Below are 25412 nucleotides of genomic sequence, written 5' to 3'. Positions count from 1 at the left end.
CTCCACCCCTTCCCCACCCCAACTCCACTCCTTCCCCACCCCATTCCAACCCCTTCCCCAAATCCCTGGCCCCGCCTCCTCCCCCGGGCGCGCCACATTTCCTCTCCTACCCCTCCCAGGCTTGAGGTGAGCCGGGGGGGAGCGGTTCCTTCCCCCCCCGGTTACTTCCTGCGGCCCTCCCCGCGCCCCCCACCACCGCAGCTCACCCCCGTTCAGGGCCGGCCCCCGGCTTTTTTGCCCCCCCACCACAAAAAAAAAAAAAAAAAAAGGAGCTAGAGTGCCGCCCCTTGAAAAGTGCCGCCCCAAGCACATGCTTGGAGCGCTGGTGCCTAGAGCTGGCCCCGGGCACTGCCTTCAGAGCTGGGCGCTCAGCCAACAGAAGTAAGGATGGAAATACTGCGACCCCCTGCAACTCCATTTTGAGTCAGGACCCACAATTTGAGAAATGCTGGTCTCCCCTGTGAAATCTGTATAGTATAGGGTAAAACCACACAAAAGACCAGATTTCATGGGGGGAGACCAGATTTCATGGTCCGTGACATGTTTTTCATGGCCGTGTGTAGCAGGGCGGTCACCCTGCTCCAGCTTGGAAAGGGTTAAAAGCAAGCCCTTGGAGAGGGCTGGGGTTGAAAGCAGCCAAGGGAGGCTGATTGGGTTGGCAGCCGCAGGTGTGGCCACACCCAATTAGGGTCCGGCTGGCCCTGATAAAAGGGCTGGGAGCTAGGCAGGGGGAGTCTCACTCCAGTGGTGGAGTGGAAAGGACCTGGCTAGAGGAGGGTATCCCAAACAGAGCAGTGCTGGGGAAGGACAGGCAGAGCTGGGGAGCTCTGGCCAGGTGAGTCCCCAGGCTGAGGCCAGGCTAAAAGGGCCTGTGGTGGTACTGAGGATCTAGCAGTGCAGCCAGGCCAGGAAAAGGCAGCAGGTCCAAACCCCCTTGCCAATGATAAGCAGCCATTGCAGACTACAGTTTGCCCCTGAGAAAAGGGGCTAGATGAAGACTGGCCATCGGTCACTGAGGCAAGGTGGGCTTCAGGGAATTGGGGTTCCCAGGGAGGGGAAGTCCCCTGAGCAAAGGGGCACCGTGGGCTGGGGGGGACGTGGAGCCTGACCTAAAGTGTGGTGGAGAAAAGGGAGAAGCAGGTGGCAGCAAGGGAGACATTGGCCAGCAGGAGGTGCTCTGAATCTGGAAGAGCTAATTCCCAGACCAACCAGCAGGATGTGCCATGCCAGTGAATGCGTCCCCTTGGGTACTTCAATGCATTTTGCCACTCAGGTTAGCCTGCCTCTGTGATAGATGGTCCCTTACACCAAAAATCACAACAATATTCAGGTTACTCCCAGTCCCAAAGAATCAGTCACTTACCCCAGGTCAATTGTACTCAGATCACAAACCAAAGACAACTAGAGTCCTGCAAATCCACAGATGCACTTTATATCCGCAGATATCCACATCTGCAGATGTGGATGAGGATATCCACAGACTAGTTTGCAGATGGATGCGGATTCAAATTTTATATCTAAAGCCCTGAAAATCTGCAAATATCCACTTTATATCCATAGATCATTTTTGCGGATCACGGATCTGATGTGGATACAAATTTTGTACCTACACAGGGCTCTAAAGATAACACTTGTAGCCAATCCTTTAACTAACTAAAGATTTATTAACTAGGAAAAAGAAATGAGAGTTATTGAGAAGGTTGGAGCAGGTAAACACACACACACACACACACACAAACAAGATACAGTCTTAAGCTCTGAAAGATGATAGTAGCAAGCTCTATATGCCCTTCAGGGCTAACCCAAGCTAAACAGCTGGAGACTCATCGCTTATGCTTAGAAATCTTTGCCCCTCAGAGTTCAAGCAGCATAGGGATAACAATTTCTCCTTAACAGGAATTTTTATTCCCTTCCCCCAACATTCAAGCTGTGATGGGTAGGGCCCTACCAAATTCACGGTGTAACAAGGCGGAACGCATTTAGAAGCAGATAAGATTTAGTCAGGGGTATTTATAGTAACAGTCATGGACAGGTCGGGGCAGTGACTTTCTGTTTATTGTCCGTGACCTGTCCATGATTTTTACTAAAAATACCTGTGACTAAACCTTAGCCTTAGTCATGAGCCAATTAGGCAGTGTAACAGTAGGTTTCAGAAGAGAAAGCCCATGGAACCTGCCCAGAAACCCAAGAATTAATTCATTTATAAAATAAAGTTTGAAGTGGAGATTTAGTGCAAGCACTGCGTGGGCCTATTATTAATCCTGACTCTCGTGCAGAGATTTTAATGCACTGGCTTTGTGTGTGTGTATGAATGTCGATATCTTGTGCCTGGCCCACAGAGAGAATGAAGAAGCTGCTGCTAGTGCTAGTTAAGGGAGTGTTGCCAAAGGTGGCGACTTGGTGTTAGGGGGCACTGCTGCTGGATGCTGTTTTAGACATAAAACTAAAGGCCAGACTACCTGAGGTCATTAAAAAATCTCCTGGGATGTATGGGTGTTGATTCTGTGTTTTGGTCAAATTGAAACTGGTAATTTTACATTCTGCCAACCTAAATCCTTCACTCCCTGCAGTTTCAATTGGATAGGCTATTCTTCATTTCCTGCTGTAAACTGTTTACAAAGTGTTTCTATTTACTGGTAAACAGCTGCTGTGTTCTACCCCAAAGATCATGAATATCATACTGTAAAGCACTTTGGGATCCCTACCGAGGTGCAACTGCATGCAGAATTTGGCACACATTGTGCAGATTTAAAACCACCAGTTTACTACAGTGTGTGCTACTCTAATGCCCAGGAAGATAGAAATCTGGGTAAAAACAGCCCCAAAATGTTGTTCTGTTATTCTGGAATGCACCATAACCCAGGGGCTTGAGCACCAAGCTAGAAGTCAGGTGCACCTGTGTTCTAATCCTGGCTCTGCCATAGATTTCTTGTGTACTATGGGCAAGTCACTGAATTTCCCTGCCTCAGTCTCCCCACCTGTAAAGTGGTGATCTCACAGAGCTGCTGTGAGGATTAACTAATATCTGTAAAGCGCTTTAATTTATAAAGTGCAGTAGCATAGGAAGGTAAAATCAACATCCTCTAATTAATACCAGCCTTCCAGTACAATGGAAAGCTTGATTCTAAGTTTCTGTACTTAGGATTGTAACCTTGGTAAATGGTTTTCTGCTATTCCAGTGGGTCACAGAATTAGATTTGTGAGGCTGAAAATGGAATTGCTCTGTAGCCTGTAACAAAACAATCCTTAAACCTTATCAGCTCCAGATCCAAAGCTCGATCCCAGTAATATGTGATAGGAATGGGAGTGACTACAACCATGAATGCCTTCCTAGTGTACAGATAAGATAATGGAACAATTTCATCTTTAGGGAGTGACCACTGCAGCGTTTTACTGGTCTGATTTTTCAGAGATGGGCAAAAGTTCAGATCCAGACTTGGAACCAAACTTTGTTGTTTGGGCCTCAGTCTGCATATTTTGTGACGCTCTCCAATATTACTCTCTGTGTTTAGCCTATTTCTTTCTTTTTTTTTTAAATGTCTCGTAAACAGCAGCAGCTGACTTTGGCCCATGCCCTGGAGAAACCGGATGATTTGAGAATTGATTCTGAGGAGATAGTCTCCTCTGCAGATCTGTCCAGCTCTGGGTATCTGGAGCAGAGAGTCAGCTGATACCCTCCTGCCTTTCTTAGCTCATGTGAGCCTGGCTGCAGTTCAGGATATGAATTTTGTGGTTATGTAATTGTTATGATCTTCAAAAAGAACAGTAGTACTTGTGGCACCTTAGAGACTAACAAATTTATTAGAGCATAAGCTTTCGTGGGCTACAACCCACTTCTTCGGATGCATATGCATATGTGGGTTGTAGCCCACGAAAGCTTATGCTCTAATAAATTTGTTAGTCTCTAAGGTGCCACAAGTACTCCTGTTCTTTTTGCGGATACAGACTAACACGGCTGCTACTCTGAAACCTGTTATGATCTTGTTTTCTCTCAACTGCACTTTTGAATTTCTAAGGAATTTCTAAGCAGCTGGTGGGACAGTTGCTATTTTGTGAGGTGATGGGGAGGGGGGGCTGTATTTTGGGTAGAAGCATCTGAGTTCTATCACCTAGAAGCTCTGAGTGGCTGCAGCGTGCAGCATAGTGACAACAATGGAGTTCTAGAAGGCCTCGGATTTGTTACAATATAGTTAAGCCCCTTTGTTTTCAGTTTAAACAGAAAAAATCCTGGGTTTTACAAAAAATATTTGTTTTATTTTCACCCTACTTTTGTATCATTCAAATATTTAAAAATCACTTGTTTTACTAGGAAAATACAATACATTGCAGGAGATATATGTATTATGAAAATACATTGGTCTGTGTGTATATGCAAAACTGCCTGTTGAAGTAAGGCTATGGATTAGTCTAGAAGATACACACAATAAAGAAACAGGCATGCACACAAGGTCTGAAGTGTGTGTGCCTTTGAATGTACTGATGAATCTCATGCCCACCAACTAAACATTTCAAGCTGTTAGCAGATAATGGTTGAAAGATCGGACACACTAAAATGGGAAGAAAACAAAAATCTGTGTCAGAATACATTTCAGAACACAAGGAAGTATTCAAAAGTTTTTAAAAAAACAAACAGGAGAAAAAGATGCACTGCAAATGGTGTGGCCCAATTATTAAATATAAATATTTATAGGCTAATCGTTCTAAGTCCACAACGGTAAACTGTTTATTCAAATGAAAAGTTTTATTTGGGGACTAGAGATACATTGTTTTCTTAACTCAGAGGTGGCATTGTGTTTTGAGTTCTGTTTAGTTCTGCAGCAAACCACATTGAATTCCATTAACAAAGCATCAATCTACTGAATATTTTTCCCCTGCCCTTCTGTCCACCAAAATAAACCCTAATATTCACCCAGAAAAATTAATAGTTTTTTCCACCAATTTTCACTTATTGTAATAAACACCAATAAATTTCCAGGAAAAATTAAATAAAATAAAAACCAAACATGAAGGGCCCTAAATATAGTTTGAAACAAGAACTGAAAACTAGTTCTTCCTATACTTACCAGCTAACCCCTGACTTCAGGGTCACTAGACACCAAACGTTTAGCAACATTGCTTAAGATATTAGCAATGTTATCCGGCAGTTGAAGAAGAAACAGTTTTTCATTTTACATCTCAGCTACACTCCATCTCTTGCCTTCACCTGCAATTAGTTATCAAATGTCAGTGGGCCAAACTACCCTCAGATGTACACATGAAGCTCCCATTAGAGACTTAACAAAGTTGCTAGCATGCAAGGGAGGACAGAGTTTATCTCTAACTTTTTTGCTGTTCCCATTTCAGGCCAGTATCAATGTTATACCATTTTAAAGGCTCAATAAATGGCCAAGGCCAGAGGAGAGGAAGCATTCCAAGGCATTAGTGGTTGGATGGGTGGAGGAAAAAACAGGAGACTGATCCTTTAAAGGCCTGTAATGTAGCAGGGTGGGTGTGCAGGGGAATGGGCTTCCTTATTTCCCAGCCAATCAGGAGGAGCTCTCTGAAGGAGGGCAGTATATATATGCTGTCTTCTCTCTCAGCACAGGGAAGCTGCTGACAGGAGAAGCAAATCAGAGGTGGAAGGTGGAGCTCCCGCTAGGAAGGGCTAGGAGTGGAAACTTTGTGAAGAGCTTACTGGGATAGAAGACCTCCCTGTGTGGTAGAACTAAGAGCCACAGCTGAGTATGAGCTTCTGGGATGTGGTGACAGACTTTATTTTGAGGACCTTAAGGACTGTTCTATTATTTAACGAGCCTCAGATGGGGGAGTGGGGAGTTGGGGTGGGAAGGGTGTTAGCCACGAGAGAGACTGTGGAGATCTTAAGGGCCCTAAAGATGGAAACTAGAGGCAAGCTGCTGCAGAACCTCTTCTGGCCATGAGGAGGCAACCAGGAGACAACTGCCTTGATACAAGGTCCCACACTGAAGTTTGACTAGAGCTGGGGTAAAGCCATACATGCAGCTAAAACTCTCATCATCTCACATCTTAATTACTGCAGCATGCTTTTCTCTGGCCTTGACAAATTCAATCTTGTCCCACTCATACCCATGCACAATGCTGCTGCAAATATTATTTTCCTAGTGCTTCACTTCAACACTTTCACTATTGAGATGTCAACTCCTGCCTCTGATTGGCCAATGATACCACTCTCCATCACCCACTTGTAAAGTTTTCAAATGAGTACCTTTGTTTTCTCCCATCCTGCCCCTCATGCTTGGGAGGCCCTCCCCATAAACATCCACAAAGCTATCTCAATGTCCTCCTTCAAATTGCTCCTTACAACTCTTTTTTTACAATGGTGCCTACAAACAACTGGACATCAGTTAGACTGCTGGTGTGCTGAGACCACTGCCTGTTCTGTGTTTGCTGTTCTCAGATGAGTTCAGCATGGACAGATGTTCACCACATTATTCAGCACTAACTTGGCACCTTTGCTGGCAATCTGAGCAGGCAAGACACAGTGAATGGGCTATGAATGGATGATGAATGTAGTCCCTCCAGGTCAGGGCTGTGGTACATGTTCATCTCAGTATTTTATTTTTAGATTTTTCTAAGATGCATATAAATTATAATTTTCAAGCCCAAGAGTTATCAATGCAGCGCCTTTTACCAGCCATAAATTCACCTTAAAGAATATTCTCAACAGATTTCCTACCCAGAAATCAGTCATGGTCAGTTTAATAACAAAAAAACAAACACCTGCGCTCAAGTCAAACACACCTGTAAGGGCTCAGTGGTCAAAAATTAGAATGGCCTCCCTAAAACACAGAGATCTGGATTCCTTCCTGCCACTGCCAGGTGAAAGTTTCAGTTAGATCTCTGTGTAAAGAAATAAATGGAGAATGAAAATCAGCCTCAATCTCATGCGAATGCTTCTGTATTCAAAGCTGTCATTGTCTGGAGAAACATGCATGTGGGTGGTGGTGGGGGGAATTCAGGCACATCTATAAATATCTTCCTAATTGTTGCTGTTCTGAAACAGGTGATGCCAGCACAGAATCTGTAAACTATTCAGCATAAGAATGTCTAAATTGGGGCAAATTCTGTGCTGATTTACACTTGGAGTTAATGGCCTTGCATGGGGAGAAAGTCACCACAGAGCGTGGCCAGTATATTTATAAATCAAGGGAACTTTTATTCTGTTTTATTAGATGCATAGTGTAGTGTGAGGTCATAAACACAGAGACATGCTTTAAGCAGCAACTAGAGGACCTCCTAACCAGGAAATTCCTACCTTTATTAAGCTCCTTGCTGCAACACATTCTGGTCCGCTCTAGTAACTGTGGAGAACCAGGAACTTTATAACCACTCCATAGATAGCTCCAATACTTACCTTTTTCTTCCATCCACAGAACAAGTACAGCATAGGCAGTGGCAGTACAAGCTTCCAGCCATGCTGTGCCCAACAAATATTCCTCAACTCAAACCTGGAAGATCTCTTCTAGGAGTCAGAGGATAGTTCAGTGTCCATAGCCCATTCATTCTCATCTTAGTGCAAGGATATTAAATATTGCCAACTGTGATGGTGTTGGTTTTTGTTTTTTTGTTTTTGGTGTGATGTGGACACCAGTCCACCAGTAACTAGACCACTCGCTTATGACCTTAGATGAGGTGGGGGAGATAATTCTATGGATATCAATGGCTCTGTGTATTATGCTTTTAGAGAGACAAGGTGGGTGAGGTAATATCTTTTATTGGTCCAACTTCTGTTGGTGAGAGAGACAAGCTTTTGAGCTTACACAGAGCTCTTCTTTAGGTCTGGGAAAGGTACTCAGAGGTGAAATGGGCAAGTAACACTTCGGCAGTCACAGAACAAAGGAGGCTTAATGGGTTATAGATTGTTGTAATGATCCATAAATCCAGTTTCTTTATTAAGGCCGTGATTTTTAGTGTCTAATAAAGTTATGAGTTTAAATTCCCAGGCTTGTGTTTTGAAGGTGTTGTGCAGGTTTCCTTTGAGGACAAGAACTGAGGGGTCAAATATGGAGTGATCATTTTGTGAAAAGTGTTTGCCCATGGCTGATATGGTGTTTGTCTTTTATCATTTTTCTGTATGAGTTCATTTGCAGGCATAGTGATTGCCTCATTTCACCCACATAGTTGTTTGTTTGGGGCATTTGATGCATTGCATGAGGTACGTAGGACCCATGGATCTTGAAAGGTGTAATCATCATAGCAATGGAGATATGTCTGAGGTTTTGCATCTATTATGGCAGGATCTGGTGCCACATGTCTATCACAACAGGCGGTATACCTCATTCAGTGCACTAAATGCCCCAATAACAACTACGTGGGTGACATGAGAATCACTACACTCTCGAATGAACTGACACAAAAAATGATGTCGTCTATTCTGGCATCCTTACCTGTCATATATCACTTAAACTGTACACTGCTTTGGGCAAGGACTGTCCTACATTTCTTTGTGCAGCACCTTCACATCAATAAGACTAACAAACATTTAATAATAATGCTGTGACATGAAGAGTTATCAGCTGAATACATTGCAACCTGTAGTTTGCTATTGAAAATGCCACAGTTGTTTAATTTTAAATGTTCTATAACTTGGTAGAAACAGTGTTGTTAGAGCAGGAGACTTGGAGTCCTTGATTTTATTCTCATTTCTGCCACTAGAGTGCTATATGGGCTCTGGTCTGGCAAGTCTCAACCTTTCTGCACCTCTGTTTCCATGTTTGTAAAATGGAGACAATCATAACTACTTAACAGGATTGTTTTGAGGCTTACTTGTTCATAAAGCTAGGCAATTTCCATGTTGTGACCACTGTTTATTTCAGTTTCAGAACAGCTGTCTCATTGGATATGTCTACGCTGCAAAAAACCAACAGCAGTGAGCCTCAGAGCCTGGTCAACTAACTCGAGCTTTTGGGACTCACACTACGGGCTAAAAATAGCAGCGTAGATGTTCCTCCTTGGACTGGAGCTTGGGCTCTGAGACCCTCTCCCCTCACCAGGTTTCAGAGCCCAGGCTCCAGTCCAAGCAGCCATGTCCACATTTCTGTTTTTAGCCCTGTACCGCAAGCCCTGGGTTCTGAAATTCACTGCTACAGGTTTGGGGTTTTATTCAGTGTAGACGTACCCATTACCTTTCTGCGTTCACCATCTGTTGTGTCTACCTGTTGTCGACTCTGAGGAGACCATACTGGGAATTGTAGGCCCAATTCTTGTCTCATTTAAACCAATTTTACACCAATGTGTCTGTAGTCACTTAAATGGAGTTACTGGAGATTCCCACTACTGTAAATAGAACAGATTCAGACCCAGTGTGTTCAGGGTACTTAAACACCAGAAGGATACAGACCAAGTAGGTGGAGTCCATAGGAGAACAACAAAAATAATGAATGGACTGAGGTGACTGACTTATGAGGCAAGATTAAAAGAGCTAAATCTATACAGCTTGGCTAAGCAGTGACTAAGGAGATGGTGGTGAGGGATGACTGAAGAGTGTAAACAGCAAAAGCCAGATCACCCTCCCCAGAGGGAAAAACCTGAGGGGTTGTCATCAGCGAGGAGTTTTCCTTAGAAAGTTCTGTCAATGGGACAGAATTTGTTCTCCACCTCCCCAGACCTCTTGCAGAACAAGCAGGAAGTTCAGCCTATATAATCCTCAGATGACCTCTCAGATCTTCATTCTTCTTGGAAGAGCCACTGCAGGCAAAGGGCCATCCACACCAAGACCCTGTGCTTCCAGACTTTGAGGCTCTTTGGTGGTGGCGGGAAGACAATACAAATCCCCCTCTTGGTTCTGACCCTTTGTGACCAGGTGAGAAGTGAGCCAATCTCTCAGCAAAGTGTGGGCTACGCTAGAGCTGTTTTTTAAAAGCATATTTTCCCTGAAAAATTTAGGAAACAAAGTGTGTGTTTGTTTAAAAAATTGTCATGGAATTTTCTGTTTGTTTTTTTTTCCAGTGAAGCAAAATGTTTTGTTTGAGTTTTCGCCCTCCCCCCCGTGACAGTTTTCAATTTTTGGCTTTCAAGGGGTGTTTTTATGTTTGGTTCCTGCCTTTCTTTCTTCCTTCTACTTTTCCAGTGGGAAAGAAAAGGTAGGGGAGAGGAGAAAAAGGTGGGAGGGGAACAAAACTGTAAAATAAAAAAAATCTATTTTTGAAAACTAAAACAGTTTTTTTATTCAAAATAAAAAAAAATATATAAAAAATTGGAAAATTGTGAACAAAAACAATTTTTTCATTAAAATTTTCCTATTGAAAAAGCTGTAAGGAAACAAAACAAAGAAAAAGGCTGAAAAAATGTTGACCTGGTCTTGTCTACACTGTATGAAAATTTGAAACTCCTTGCTCTATGGATCAAACTTTTTCTGGCTGGGGTGAGATGTGGGGGTGTATGATCTAACTGGCATAACAGGTCTTTTTCATTTCTAATTTGTCTGATTTTGTGCTTAACCCCCTTAATGTTCAAATAGCAAAATAATCCTCCACTTCCAATTAAATCAAGTTGCCTTCTGACTTTTCCTTATTTCAATACAACACCCTTTTCCAAAACTCTCGGTGTTAGGACTATGGTTTATTGCATTTATCTGTAGACAAATGAATTCCTTTTTAGAGTTTTGATCTCTGAAAAATACTATAGTAGCACATATTTATTGGAGGAGTGATTCAACCTGGCAGCGGGTCAATATGTATGTCCTGTTATAGCATGACCTATCACTATTACTTTGTATAGTGATTTTGTGGCTGAAGGTATCTTTGTGAAATGTGTATATATATAAATGTGTATATGTTTAGTTCTGTAAAATGATATAAAACATAATTCATTAGTTATATTTGGTATGAATTTCAACCAAAGTTAGTAAGAATAGATTTTAGTAACTACTATAAAGAAAAAGACCTGGATTCACTGGCATTACTGCTGTCATTACAATGTTTGAAAAAATTATTTTGCAGATAATCGCCTTTGATGAGCTAAGGACAGACTTCAAGAGCCCAATAGACCAGTGCAATCCAGTTCATGCAGTGAGTACAGCCTGAGATTTGCCAAACATTAGATATTGAATGGAAGAACATGTGCTGAGCTGTCAATGGAAAATATACAAATGGATTTAGGAGTCCCTTATGAATGTAGTTGTAGTCCGTAAGAGCAGCTGCTATTTACTCTTGAGTTAGCAACCCATCTTAGTCTGATGGTCTAAAGGGATCTTTACTCAAGTAGTTCCCTTTCTTGCTGGAGATGGCATGAGAGCACTTAGAGATTCAGAAAGAGAAGTTAAAATGTGATTGTAGGGGTTTTGTGCATCTCTTCGTTTTGAGGCACACTTTTCCCCCTTTAAAATCCTTTTCCTCCTCTGCACCCAAGCGGTGGGCTGACCATTTTCTTCAATGTTTGCAGTGGTGTTGTAGCTGTGTCGGTCCCAGGATATTAGACAGACATGGTGAGTGAGGTAATATCTTTTATTGGACCAATTGCTGTTGGTGAGAGCTTGAAATTTGTTGACTCTCTCATGAACAGCAGTTGATCCAATAAAAGATATTACCTCATCTTCTTCGAAAGTGACCCATTGTCTGTACTGACTACTCAAGGACTTTGATGAGGAATGCAATCATCACCTTTCTGCCTGGAGGTCTCCCCTACACTAAAGGGGAATAACTCACTGAAGTCAATGAGGTTCCACCAGCTTACAGTAAAGGATAATTTGACACAGAGGCTGTAAGCTCTGCTATGCTCCAGCAATATGTCAATTATGTAGGAGTCTGGGCCAAATTTAACTAAATGTAGACTGGAAGAAAGGGGTGCATCTCCTTTGAAAGTCTGTGGGACAAATTCTCTGGGGACAGAAACAGTTGTATAGATTACATATTGGATAAGTGGCAAAGATTTGGCATCAGCTGTGTGACCGCAAAACAGGTAAAATTAAAAAGTAAGGGCATGTATCAGGAGGTCCAGCCAATGGGTAAGAGACAGCTTTCCCTCTTCCCTTATTTTAACATATTCTTGACCTCTTTCCAACATTCCTGGTTTAAGCAGGTGCACATTCTGCTCTCAGGTAAGCCAGTGTTAATCAGAGTGATTCCATTGGCTTCAGTGAAGTTACCCCACATTAATACCAGCAGAACAGAAGGCAGAACTTGGCCCATTGACCTCATTGGGAGTTGCATTTGTTTTCACTACAGGCTGATTTTTGTCCCCACATAATATCAAATTGGTGTATAAGTTATACATATCTTGCACTGCCACCAAATGCCAAACAGATTCGAATTACAATACTTGGCCACTTAAATCCGTTTCATGACTAGTTTATTCCCAAAACGTAACTTATGCCACCTTTTATACCACCATCGAATATGACATCTTAAGGGTAGTCTTGAACCTGAATCTCCCAAGAAGCTTTGTACTACAGAATCATCGAGCCAGTCTAAAGTTAATATGTATGTTTATGTAAGTAATTGTATCTGTTAATCTACTAAAATAAATCCACCCCTAAAATAGTAACTGAAAATGGAAACTGTAGGGAACAATCTCAACTGAAATATATTACAGCTTTTTCTATTAAAGTAATATTTAGGCCTATTTATCAATGTTTCTTAATTCTCCTCATGCATTTTTGTCCTCATCTTGTGATACAGGCACACTTTCTGTGCCTATCTCTGCATCACGTCCCAGTAATATATTTTGTTCCTAAACTTGTATAGTGCCCTAGAGAGAGAAATTGCTTTTGTTTTAGAATGCTAATGTAATTGGCTTCCAGGATAAGAAAGTCAATGTCTGTGTGTCCCTGTTCAAATCACGTTAGTGATTTAATTAATTAATTAATTAATCCCAGAATGTTCAGGAGTTTTCATTTACTCTGAACAAACGTTACACAGACAGTGTCCAATAAAATCCTGCAAGTTATTCTGTATCAGTAGCACCATTTTGACTCTCACCTAGCAAACTTTCTGTAATAGCTCAAACAGTATTCTCATGATACTTTCTCCTGTTCAGTGTGGATGTTATTCTAGCACACTAGGAGAGATTTTTTATGAGAGTAGGCATTTGCTCTGGTGTCATTCACCAAATGTTTTTCCTTCTTCCCCTATTGTGTATCAGTTGGTGCCCACATTTCCATCTAGCTAATTGTGTGGACTCCAGATCATACTATTTTAATGTCTGGTACTAATCAATTTATTCTCACAGCACCCCTGCTAGGTAAGGGAGTATTATTGCCCCCATTTTACAGAGAGGGAGCTGAGTCACAGAGAGATCAGTCAGGAAGACTATGGCAGAGTTGAGACTCAAACTCGGGTCACCTGACTCCCACTGTAGAGTCTAAAGCACTTCCTCTTCCAGAAGACCAGGCATATTTAGCCCCAGACCTGCAATGGGGAGCTATGTTTGCAGAACCTTACATCAACATGAACTTTCCATTGAAGCCAATGGTGCTTTGCGCAGGTGTAAGAGTCCAGCCACATGGACCCCATTGCAGGATAGCATCATAGTCTGAGGAGCTTCTTGACATAAAAGGTGCCATGTTAAGGCAAAATATTTCTGTTGTACCTTCCACTGTCTCCCCAGACTGAAACCTTTTTTTAGGAGAAATATAATCCTCACAAAATGGAATCCGCTTAAAACAGTTTGAAAAACACAGAAGGTGTAGAGAGAATTGGCTTCACACATTGGTTCATCTCATTATTTGTTTCAGAAAGGTGACTATACATAGTAGCTTTTGCAATGTCTAGAGAAAAAGCTTAACATCCCTCAGGAGACTGTACAGTATACATCAAACCACTTCTCTAATTTATTGTAAGAAGAGGTGTAAAACTTCTCTTACTTTTGAATTGCTCACTCCTCTTGGGCACAGTGCAACAGAGTCTGTTCTGTGCTAGCTGCAATAAATGCAGAATAATTCCATTGAGTGTCATGGCGTTACTTTGGATGTACCCTGATGTAACCAAGAGCAAAATCTTGCCTGGTGGCTTGAGTGATGTGTCTATGCAGAGCGGAACATTGTTTTGCTAGTGAATTTCTCACCTATGATCCATTTAACAGAAAGCCTGTTAAAGTTTTTGTTTTGACTTTCCTTGCATCAGCTGAGCCTGCATTGTCCTAAACACTGGAATCCTCAAGTGCAGTATCTTTCAGTTCATATAAATGTCTTCTGTTTTAAAAGGATATTTCTAGCATATTACAAATACACTGTAGTAGCCTGATCAGCTATAAAAGTTGCACATTGATAGAGTGTCTTGGCAATTGTTCTCTGTGTGGAACCACTACTGAAGTTAGTGGGAATCTGAAAGTTTGTGCCTCAGTCTCTCTGGACCAATTCAGCCTTAGTGTAAGAAGGCACGAATAGTGACTTCAGAGTTGTTGCCCTGCTAACTTTAGGGCTAAGTTTTGTCTCTGGTTTGTTTTCTCATATGTTATTGGGAATAATAATTACCTTCCTCACAAGGGTGTTTAGACAACTGAGTGAATCAATTTTAAAGTAATATCTGAGAGATAAATATTACTAGGCCAAATTCATCCCTGGTGTAACTCTGTTGATATCTGGATATAAGCCATGGGTGATTTTGGCCCATTATATTTGATATATTTTCTTCAATTAATTACACAATATAACCTCCCACCACTTTTTTCCCATCTTTCTTTGACAGCGAGAGAGACTAAGAAACATTGAGCGCATCTGCTTTCTTCTGCGAAAGGTGAGCATAAACCAACACAGGCTCTCTGACATTGAAGAGAATTAAGACCATCAGATGGCTGTTCTGGGTACGTTCATTTCCCCGTCCCACTGATCCTCCACCATCACTCATGAAATCTGAGATTCCAGTGCGGAAATTGGAATCAGTGTTACCTTTGAAAAACAAAGTGGAGGTAATGAGAAGGGGCTGCCATCAGTCAGGATTTCCTGACAAGACCTGAACGTTTCAGAACATTCTCAGGTTCAGATTTAATAACCTGCTTTTTGAAGGTGGTGATTGGTTTCTGGAGGTGTAACTTGTGACAGTTATGGCTACATGCCCTGTGCTGCCATCAAGATCTGAGGTTTATAATTATTCTTTGCTGGACAGTCATTTACTAATTATTTGATAAATGGAGCATTTTATTTGTATGAGTTCAACCTTTCGAGTTTCTTACAGGCTGAATGAGAATGTTGAGATTATAGAGGCTGACCCTATGATGGTGCTGAGTTACTTCAGTTTATATGGGAGTAAAGGGTGCTCTGCTCTCTGTAGGACTCATCCAGTAATGGGTTACACATTCTACTGTAATTTAAGAATGGAATTTTAAAAAGCACTCAGGGTTGGCTTTACTCTGCTCCCATTAAAGTCCCATTGATTTCATTGGATGCAAAGTTAGACCAACACTGAACATGTTTGGTTTCCTTAGGGTGGAGTTTTCAACATAAGCTGTAACGTAAGCTCATCAATGGGAGAATAGCACCAGTGACTATCAGGACCAAAATCACAATGCTCTAACACATGTGCTAAAGGAGCAACATGGGAGTGAGTACAAGGCTCTTAACCTTGAAGCAGGCCAAACACTAGCTGTAGACATGATCACATGTACTTAGCCAGTATATTATGCAAGCTGCTTACATTGTCTTTTTAAGCCATTCTGTCTCTGAACAGATGAAGAAAAAAGACCTGACCTTGCAAAAAAGTTTTAATAAGTGCACCTATGCACTGTGTTATAGAATTTAATGCAACATCATGATAATTAGCAAAATATTCCAGCCCTTAGAAGATGTCATTAGAATGTCCAGACTAGAAAGTATTTGTTGCTGCATTGTATCCATCCTTAATAGGTTATCAACTGTGTTTAAATACAGTGGGCCAAATTTATCTGTGCTGCAACTCCCTTGATGTCAATAGTGTTAGACTGGGGGGAATTTGGCTCAGTGGCCAAATTCTGTCATGAGATACATCCTTGCAACTCCTATTGACTTCATTGTGAGTTGGACATGTATTGGAAAGCAGAATCTGGCACAGTTTCCCAGGATATTGTAGGTAGGAGCCTAACTCAGAGGACAGATAGTAGAAGGGAAAGGTGGTGGGACTCAACTCAAGCTGCAGCCACAATCCCAAGCTATTCTACTCTAATGTACTCAGGTTCCTATATAGTGCTCTCATCACCATTGTATCTGAGCTCCTAATTCTGCCTGTAATTGCAGAGTAGGTGGATGGTTCTGCTACTGTGATAAGCAATGAAATAGCTAACACTATTGACTGCACATGACTATGTTCAGAACAGCTGGGAAACTCAGTTTCAAAATGTTGTGATCTTGGCAGTGCTAAGTACTGGCTCAGCCTGATCCCAGGGCCTGATTATGTTATAAACAACTGTATTTGCACTAGGGAGGGACCCTACTTTATAAAACACTTTTGTTGAATAACTTGATTTATACCAGTTTAGATTGATCATGGGAACAATTGTGAGCACACTGCTATCAAGAACCGTGTGTAATCACTTGCACTAGGCATCCGACGAGAGAAAATATTAATCCATACTAGCTAAACAACATAAAAAAGAATCAGTTCTTTTCCAGGAACCATTTTGCTGACTTAGCAGTCAGCTAGTTTCCAGCTGTGTCCCAGTTTCTCTGACAGAAAGCAACAGGTGGGTGGCAAATGTATTAATATATGTGAGTCCCCAGGGGAGTCCTTGCCCATAGGAAAGTTTAATTTTTATTGAGCCTGAGCCTCATTGCTAACAGCAAAGATGGTGCCTTTTGGCTAATTACTGATACTGCATACACCAGGGATCAGACTTCTAACTCACTTAAATTGTTTGTTAATGAAGCTTCTCCTCCCAGGTTCTTTGGGGACACATTTGTTTTAATTGGGAGATGTGATACAGGAAGAGGAAGAAGGAATAACTACAGAGATGTGCAGTCTTTTCAAGTCCAATATTTACTAACAATCGCTTTTGTGTACATAGCAGTTCTGGAGCATTCATGGTTAGTGGCAGAGCTTTGGGGAAGCAATTAAAATACTAAGTGTTTTAAGGACATAGGAAAATGTAAGGGAATATGTAGTTTGTAATGAACTCTAAAAGACCTTCTGATTATTATAACACTGCTGTGTGTGGCTGTGGGTAACTAACCTCAGTGTGCCTGTTTCCCTTTCTATAAAATGGGGAAATAGTAACATACCTGTTTCCTAGGGTGTTGGGGTTGGCTAACATTTTCAAAGCACTTTACAAACATAAAGCCAGCAGTCTTACTGTTAATGCCACTAGAACTGAATTCTTGATTTTTGGCTATAAACCTCTATTTTAAAGGGATTTATAAGTGGGCTGTAAATATGCGCTTCATTTCACTGTCCCAGGGTTCTACAGGGGAGTCTCTCACAAGTGATCATGAATACAGCGCCATACAAGTCACATATAGTGAGCCCCAATGGATGAAGAGACTGGATGGTTTGTCAGAATTATCTTGTAAATCCTTAGGTTTTTTTTTAATGTCGTGGAGCTCATTAGCAGGGTTTGACCATAGCTTGTGTGTAAGTATTTGATTATACTAGAAGATGTTACATAATTTGACTGAGTTTTCAAGCATGGTGGGGTTGACAAAGGAGGGATCCCACTACAGCCAGAACATTCACAAACATCACTATCTGATGTGAATTACTTTTGGAAAATGTTTACATGCCATGAAAACAGTATCTCACTCAGGCGGTATGTAAAGCAGGTGGCATGTATGTGATGTTCTGGCTTTTATGTATGTGTATCACTGCCCTCTGCTGGAGAGACCTGCTCAAATTTTCTGCTAGACAATAAAGCTTTGATTACAAAGAGGCTATGAGCTTTGTTCAGACTTGAGTGATCCCTTGGATCCAGGGCTGGCTCTAGGTTTTTTGCTGCCCCAAGCAAAAAAATTTTGGGCTGCCCCCCACCCCAGCCCTGAGCTTTCCCCCTCCCCCCCCCCAACTGCACCCTCCTGCCGCCCCAGCCCTGAGTCACTGGTAACTCGCTCCCAGGGCGGGACCTTCAGCAGGAATTTTGGATGTGCACAGAACACAGACAGGATTGGTTCCCATATGGTTACAGAACTGCAGTAAAGTGGAACAATTTTCAGCTTGTGTGACTGGAGGATATCTGGATGCATATTATAAGACTGTCCTACATAAATGAGGAAAAGTTGAGGTGCCTTTATTATTCTTTTGTTCCATTCTTTGTTTCTATGGGGAATGCACTATCACGGTCTTCCTTTTAAACAAATAGAACTAAAACTTAAAAAAAACAAGCAATGGCTGTTGAAAATAGCAATTCCAGTCCTAATAACCAGTGGGAAGCATTTCTTGCTCAATTTATTCTACTTTTTCTACAGCAAGTTACAGTGGATCAGTATATTTGATTTGGGGGAAATGAAGTAACAGCTGCCCAAATTGAGCTTGAGCACTCCTGAATTTTGAGGGTATTCAAATATGGAAGGCAGGTGCTAGATTCCCTTTCTGAATATTAGCTATATCTGGAAAGGAAAAGTCAATTTCTGCTTCCATGGCTCAGAAGTGGAAATCCTCCTAAGTGCCTGGTACTGTATCTAAAGCTGCCCAGGTCCAGAGCCTCCCTTCCCTTACTTTTCATTTTAAATTCTAGTGAGATCCACATACCTCCCTTGCTAGGCTTCAGATAGAGAGGTGCACCGTCCATTTAGTCCCCCCAATTCCTTCTTTGGGGGAGAGCCCAGGGCTGGGGTGGCAGGAGGTGTGTGTGTGGGGGGGAGAGCCCAGGGTTGGGGGAGCAGGGGAGTGCAGGTGGGGGCCAGAGCTGGGGCTGCAGGGGGTGTGGGTGGGGGAGAGCCCAGGGCTGGGGCAGCAGGGGGGTGCAGGTGGGGGCCAGAGCTGGAGCAGCAGGGGTTGCTGTTCAAAATATGTGTGCATTGGTACCCCATGTTGTGCCCGCAAGTTTTCAGACAAGGATAGTCCTCGTTTTTACCTTTTCACATATCTTTTCCAGCTGATCTTTAAAAGTCAAGCTTCTTTCTAACGTTATCCCCAAGTACTTTGGATCTGTTGACCACAAAAGGTATGTTTGTAACATACCAGGTGCTGTCTCCTGCTCTAACAAATAGTAAAAAATTTCGTCTTGCAGTTTAGGTGTCTCTGTCATCAGAGAGGGAGACTGAATTGTTGGCCAGTGAAAATCAGGTAAATTAAGTCTGTGGCAGTAGCAGAACTTGCTGTGATATTTCACAGAACAATGCAGGATGCATTTTGAGTTTTGATAAATTGTTCGTAGGACGAAGACCATAATGAGAACAGAAACTGGCATTACATGAATCCCTTCCATTGATAGAGACTGTAACAAAGATGGAGTATATGCACTTTGTCCACTCTTGTTAGAGTCCAAAGACTGCATCCTTGTTAGTGGCTTCTCAATGCCTGCTATATTTCCTGGCATACCTAATGCTTTTCTCTTTCATACCTCATGAATATCATGACACCGCTGAGTCTGACTCACCAGCTGGGCAGCAGGAAATCCTGCAGGAGGCTCCTCCTGCTGTGTGATTGGTAGCTAAAACTCACATCAAAAGGCAATGTAAATTAGTTATGAAGAATAACCAATGCTTGTACAAACTGTGCTGGAGCTATTTGGGCAATCATTCAGTTCACATTTTAATAGCTTAAGTGTCCTTTTAAGACAATACAGATAGAAGCTTCTGCCCTAGCAGACACTGCTGCACATAAAATGATTTGAATCAGTATTATAATTTTAAAGTTTTTAAATATTTATCATCTCATATTATTTTCTTGAGTATTTAAACCATTTGCTTCTAACTTTGAAGCACAATTGCAAACTGGTTCCAGCTAGAGATGGCCCTGAATCACAAAATGTGATCTGAATAGCTGTGGATGTAGGGAAATTTGGGTTCAGATCTGAAGTCCATAACTCCTTTCTCTAATGATGGAGCATACTGACACTCCAGCTATGAACACCCCGAAACTTCAGGGAAGTTTGAATCCCTCTCTGAACTTGACAGCCTGGACCCATCTCTATTTATTGTACTGAGTTGAAATAACTGTTGCCATTAAAACCCAAAACCACGATGAATGTGCCTGGTTTCAGTTTTTGTTACAAACTTGAAGCTCAGATCTGTTCGGAGAACTTTCCGTCTAGGGTTTTAGTTCAAGCCATAGTTTGAGGGAGGTGTGTCAGACATAAAATACAGCTGCAGACCCAAACTTTCCCAAAGTTCAGGTTGTGTTTGGATCTGATTTCAGGCTCATCTCTACTTTTAACAAGGGTTGGGTCCTATAAGGACTGACCAGCTAAACCATTTCCCCCTGAAGTGGGTTTATACCGTTTTAAACCTTTTCAGGAATCCTGATTCCTTTACAGGTTTGGACTGGCCTTAAATATGTACTCTGTGACTGGGACCACAAAGACTTTCTTAAACTATCTGATTACCTAAAAAAACTTAATGAAATTGATTAACAAGGGTTTTGTGTGTGTGGTCTTATTCACCAGCTGCTCACTTGAGCATTTTGTTACTATCTCTGTTCTGATTCAAGAAATAACCAGAAACTTTTACCTATCTAGCAGCCTACAAAAATGTTGGGTAAATATACTGAAGGGAAGAATTCTGTTTTGGTCAGGGTGTGGATGAATAGCATATGTAATAACTTTTTCTTTCTAACTTCTGTGTTGCCATTGTTTACTTTTCCCTTTCATTTTTGCTTCCATTATTTAAAATGATCGTTGGCAGAAGTGTGGACTCTTCCACATTTATCATGATAGCCTGATTCTTATTATTTGTATTACAGGAGTACCTCAAGATCCTAACCAAGATCAAGGCCCCTTTGAGCTAGGTGCTATACAAACACATAGTAAGAAATTGTATGCTTTTCAGGGCAGGAACTATCTAAATAAACAAGACAGACAAAAGGTGGGAGATGAAACAGAGGTAGGAAGGCCGACAAAAGGACTTAGACACCTAGAAAATCACTGGAACAGCACTGTGACCCACAAAGCCTGAGTTAAGTGCTAGGCTCCCTATGCAATGCCTGGGGAGAGATAGGCACTTTAGAATGCGATCCACAAAAGCCAGCACACTAGGCAGGGAGCCACCTAAGCTAGCCAATGGGAGATGCTGAGGAGAGTGGTGTATTCAAAGCCCTGCCCCTCTTATGGAAGTAGGCACCTAACGTCAACTACAGGGAGGTGCTGAGCTCTGCTAGTGATCGGTGAACAGGGAAAGAGATGTGTTCATCTGTCTAATGCGCATGCAGGCCTGATCTGGTAGGCGTGCTCAGAGGATGCCTATCTCCAAACAAAACAACCAACCAGGGAAGAGACCCTCCCTTTAGCTTAATAGTTAGGGTACTTGCCCAGGACGTGGGAGTTCTCCTGTTCAAGTCTCGTCTCTGCCCTGAGAGGCAGAAGGGATTTAAACAGGGCTCTGCCACTTGTCAAGTGAGTGCTCTAACCACTGGATTATGGGATAATCTGATGTAGGGCCTGTCAGTCTGTCATATTGAAATTGTTCCATTTGAATTAAATAACTGAGCCAGAGAGAGAGACTGACACTATAGCCCAATGATTAGAGCACTCATCCCTATTGAAATTCCTTCTCACTGGGGTAAGGGAAGCTTGAACTGGGGGTCTCCCACATCCTTAACCACTGGGCTAAGGGTTATAGGAGAGGGCTTCCTCCTTCCCACCTTTATCTTGTGTGGAGTTAAGCGGCCTCTGAGTACAACTACTGGATCAGGCCCCACACGCAAGTTAGGCAGAGGAACGGTTTGTGAATTGCACTGCAATTCGGGCAGGTGGTACCCATCCAGACCCCTAGGGTGAGGCAGCTGTGCACGTGCTTGGGGCAGAAACATAGGCACCTAGGGAGCTTTTACTGCAAAAACTTACTCACAAAGTGAGTTTAGGTGCCTATAGGGTTACACGGCAGCCAAGCAGGAGTTTTGTGGATCACAGTGGTGCCTAAATCAGAACTCGGGCACCTAAGTAGAGCCAGGCCAAAGTGGCTTGTCCAAGGTCACACAGCAAAGCCAGGAATAGCACCAACATCTTCTGAGTGCTAGTTTACTCCAATACCCACTAAACTCCACTGCCTCTCCAAACCAGCATGAGCCTGCAGTGTGTTGAGTGCCTCCCACAAGGATGCTTCAATAGATATTAAGTGGATTAAGCATTCAGTACCTTTCACAGGATTGGGTGCTGCCTGGTTTAGTCTCAGGTCTGTCTGCAGATGCTGTAAAAAGGCTGTCTCTGGAGAATGCTGCATCCAGAGCTGCTTGTAATACTAGCTAATTAGATCGTGTTTTTTCTGGTTTGAAAATCTCATCATTGATCACCAGTGTAACGCTATATGGATTTTTAAAATACACTTGCTTACTTTGGTAAATTTCTTAATGATAGCCTGGAATATCTCTCTGATATGTAAAAAGCAGCAAAGAGACCTGTGGCACCTTATAGACTAACAGACGTATTGGAGCATAAGCTTTCGTGGGTGAATACCCACTTCGTCAGATGCATGGGGTGGAAATTTCCAGAGGCAGGTATAAATATGCAGGCCAGAATCAGTCTGGAGATAAAGAGGTCAGTTCAGTCAGGGAGGATGAGGCCCTCTTCTAGCAGTTGAGGTGTGAACACCAAGGGAGGAGAAACTGCTTCTGTAGTTGGATAGCCATTCACAGTCTTTGTTTAATCCTGAGCTGATGGTGTCAAATTTGCAAATGAACTGAAGTTCAGCAGTTTCTATGATATGCTTTCTTTTTATTTTCTTAGCTGTTTTTGAGCTCTCAATTTACTGATTTGTCCAAAACAGATCCTGGAAGAATTTGGGGCAAGAACTTTCAGTTTCTGTTCCCCGTGATTATGGTATCAACTTTCTGTTAGCATGCAGAAAGCTGCATTCCTTTTAGTTTATAAATCATAACTGAAAATGTCTGCTGCTTTTTGGGGAGTTGATGACTTAGGGATTTGATAATGGAGCATGGGATCTTTCATCTTTAGGACACCCATGCAAATCCAGCCCAGCTCTGCACTGATTTACAACTATTAGTCTGATTGATGGCTCCTGGGTGTGAAATTACTTGGTGGTTTTCAGTGTTTAGATACTTTGGTGATGTGTGCTGTACAAACCCCGAGATTATGTAGCTAGCATGGTCTCAGCCCAGGTTTTAGTGGACAGGAGTCCACAAAGCTACCACCTCCACAGTTAGTCCTTTTGCAGACTGTATCAGCAGAGACTCCAAGGATTGAATATAGGCATAGGGAGGGTAGTATCCTCTTGCCCCTAACGGTGTTGGTCAGCTCCGCAGTAGATCAGCAAGGCCATGTGGAGACGCTTGCAGTTCCACGATACATGCTGCACATGTTCTGTCAATGCACTTCTGTCTCCAGGGCTGACAATGCAGCCTCCTTTCCCGCCCCCCCCCCCTTGCATTGTAAAGCCAATGTTTACCTTGGGCTTAAGGAAGTTCTAACAACATGTTTAAAACACTTATAATGGGGTGTAACTTTGTTAGTCTTACACCATTGAAAATAAGATTTTAAGTAGGTTAAAATACATTAGTACAAAATTTTCAGCTAGCTCATGGAAATCTTGCCTTATGTGTAATTTATTTTTAGACTGTTTCTGTAGAGAGTCTCTTGTTAGTCAGAGAAGAAATGGAACAATTTGCAGTTTATCTAAACAGCAGGACTGTCACCAGTTTGCACAACTTGGGGAAAGAGATTTCTTAGCTCTGGAGGGAGCATTATCTCCCTGCAGGGGATGTGGGAGGGAATAGGAAAAGCAAATGAGATATTTTGAAAGTGGTGTGGACTCTGCCCGTTTATGTATCTACATGAACTCCATTTCCATTATAGTGCTCCCTCTGCAATCCACATAGCTAGCCAAGTCTTTCTGAGTGGAGGCAGCAATACTGGTATACGCCACAGTATAAATTCAGGGTTGATCAGGGTATGATGGTCAGACCCAGATCCAAAGGCAGTGAGAGGTTTTCAGATACAGGCTTTTGCTTTGGGCCAGTTGCAACACTTGGAATTAAGCTTCATCAAAATGGGAGAACTTGGTCCAGAACCACTTCTCGTACAAATGGGCCAAATCTAGAACCGGTATAAACTGTTGTAACTCCATTGAAGTCAGTGGAACTGAGCTTGCTTACATAAAGTCTGATTTTGACCCCATATTTATAGTTTGACACTGGCCTATTTATGTCCTCTTTGTTCTATTTCAGATTGTAACTATGCCCTTCACTCGTCTCAAGGCATATCTATATGGTGAGTTTCTGCACAGCAAGTGAGGGTGTGAATCAACACTGCACCAGCTTGCCATGCAGTAACTCACTGTGTGGACACCACTACAGCACAGTGAAAGTCCCAGAATGCAGCTTAGTGTACTACACTTTCAAGCACCAATACGCTAAGCCTGTACTCTGAGGCTTTACCGCGCTGTAGCAGTGTCCACCCGGCGAGTTACTGCACAGCAAGCTTGTGCACTGTAGCTTCACACTTTGGCTTGCTGAGCAGTAATTCACCATGCCGACAAGCCCCCGGTCTCTTAGCTTTAAAGTGCCTAAAGCTGTCACTGACTACTGGAGGCAGGTTGTACAGGATGCAGTGCCCAATGACTAGAGTAAGTTCATAAACTTTATGGAAGCGGGCATCTGCATGGTTTGGTGTTCAGGAACAAATTATTTAAAGAAGCCCTGTCAAATTAAAATGAGCTGAAATTGCAATCGCTCTTGTCAACTCTTTCTTGAACTGTGTGTTGCATTTGCTTTGTACTGAACAGGACTGGAATGGAAGAAGAGAAGTGAAAAAGACATAAGGATGAGTTGATAAAGAAAGGGATGAGTGTAAGGGGAGAGCTCTAAGTGGTAAATCAGAGATGAGGTGCATCCTTTCCAATCTCCCATTGGATGTGGGAGGTATGTCTTTACTACCTATCCCCACTGCACAAAGAAAAAGAGAAAAAGGAGACATGGGAGATGAGGAACAAGGAGGATCTTTCTATTTCTATTAGGTATTTATACGGTCTCATTACCATAGTATCTTTGCAGTTCAGTCTTTAATGTATTTTCCCTCACAACATCCTTCTGAGGTAGGGAGGCACTATTGTCCCCATTTTGCAGACGGGGACTTGAGGCAAAGATGAACAAAGGAATTGCAGTTCTCTGATCAATTTACTTCATATCTTGTCACCAACAGTGGCCAGTGCCAGATGTTTTAGAGGCAGGTGCTAGAAACACCACTGTCGACAGATGTGGGATAATTTGCCCTCCATGAAGGTCTCATCCTATTCCCTAATAAAGTAGGGTTACCATATTTTGAGGGTCCAAAAGGAGGATACTCCACGGGGCCCCGGCCCCGCCCCTGCCCCCAGCCCTGCCCACGCCCCCGCCCCAACTCCACCCCTTCCCCAAAGTCCCCGCCCCAACTCCGCCCCCTCCCCTGCT

At 42.5% G+C, this 25412-nt stretch overlaps 1 protein-coding gene across 2 annotated transcripts in view; it reads left to right on the top strand.

Annotated features, from left to right (window-relative positions):
- The window catches only part of CNIH3 (cornichon family AMPA receptor auxiliary protein 3), a 69255-nt gene that overhangs the window by 23459 nt on the left and 20384 nt on the right, over window positions 1-25412 (top strand). The window contains exons 2-3 of one of the 2 annotated variants that reach the window (XM_024209257.1): window positions 10959-11027; window positions 14643-14690. In XM_024209257.1, the coding sequence (XP_024065025.1) occupies window positions 10959-11027; window positions 14643-14690 (117 nt within the window). The remainder of the gene's footprint in view (window positions 1-10958; window positions 11028-14642; window positions 14691-25412) is intronic. The other variant, XM_024209258.1, reaches the window with a different exon arrangement.

This window comes from Terrapene carolina, unplaced genomic scaffold (assembly GCF_002925995.2).
Source record: "Terrapene carolina triunguis isolate 2854851 unplaced genomic scaffold, T_m_triunguis-2.0 Scaffold406, whole genome shotgun sequence".
NCBI lineage: Eukaryota > Metazoa > Chordata > Testudines > Emydidae > Terrapene > Terrapene triunguis.
The sequence above is the reverse complement of the archived record's forward strand: the minus strand, read 5'-3'. Positions and strand labels throughout refer to the sequence as shown.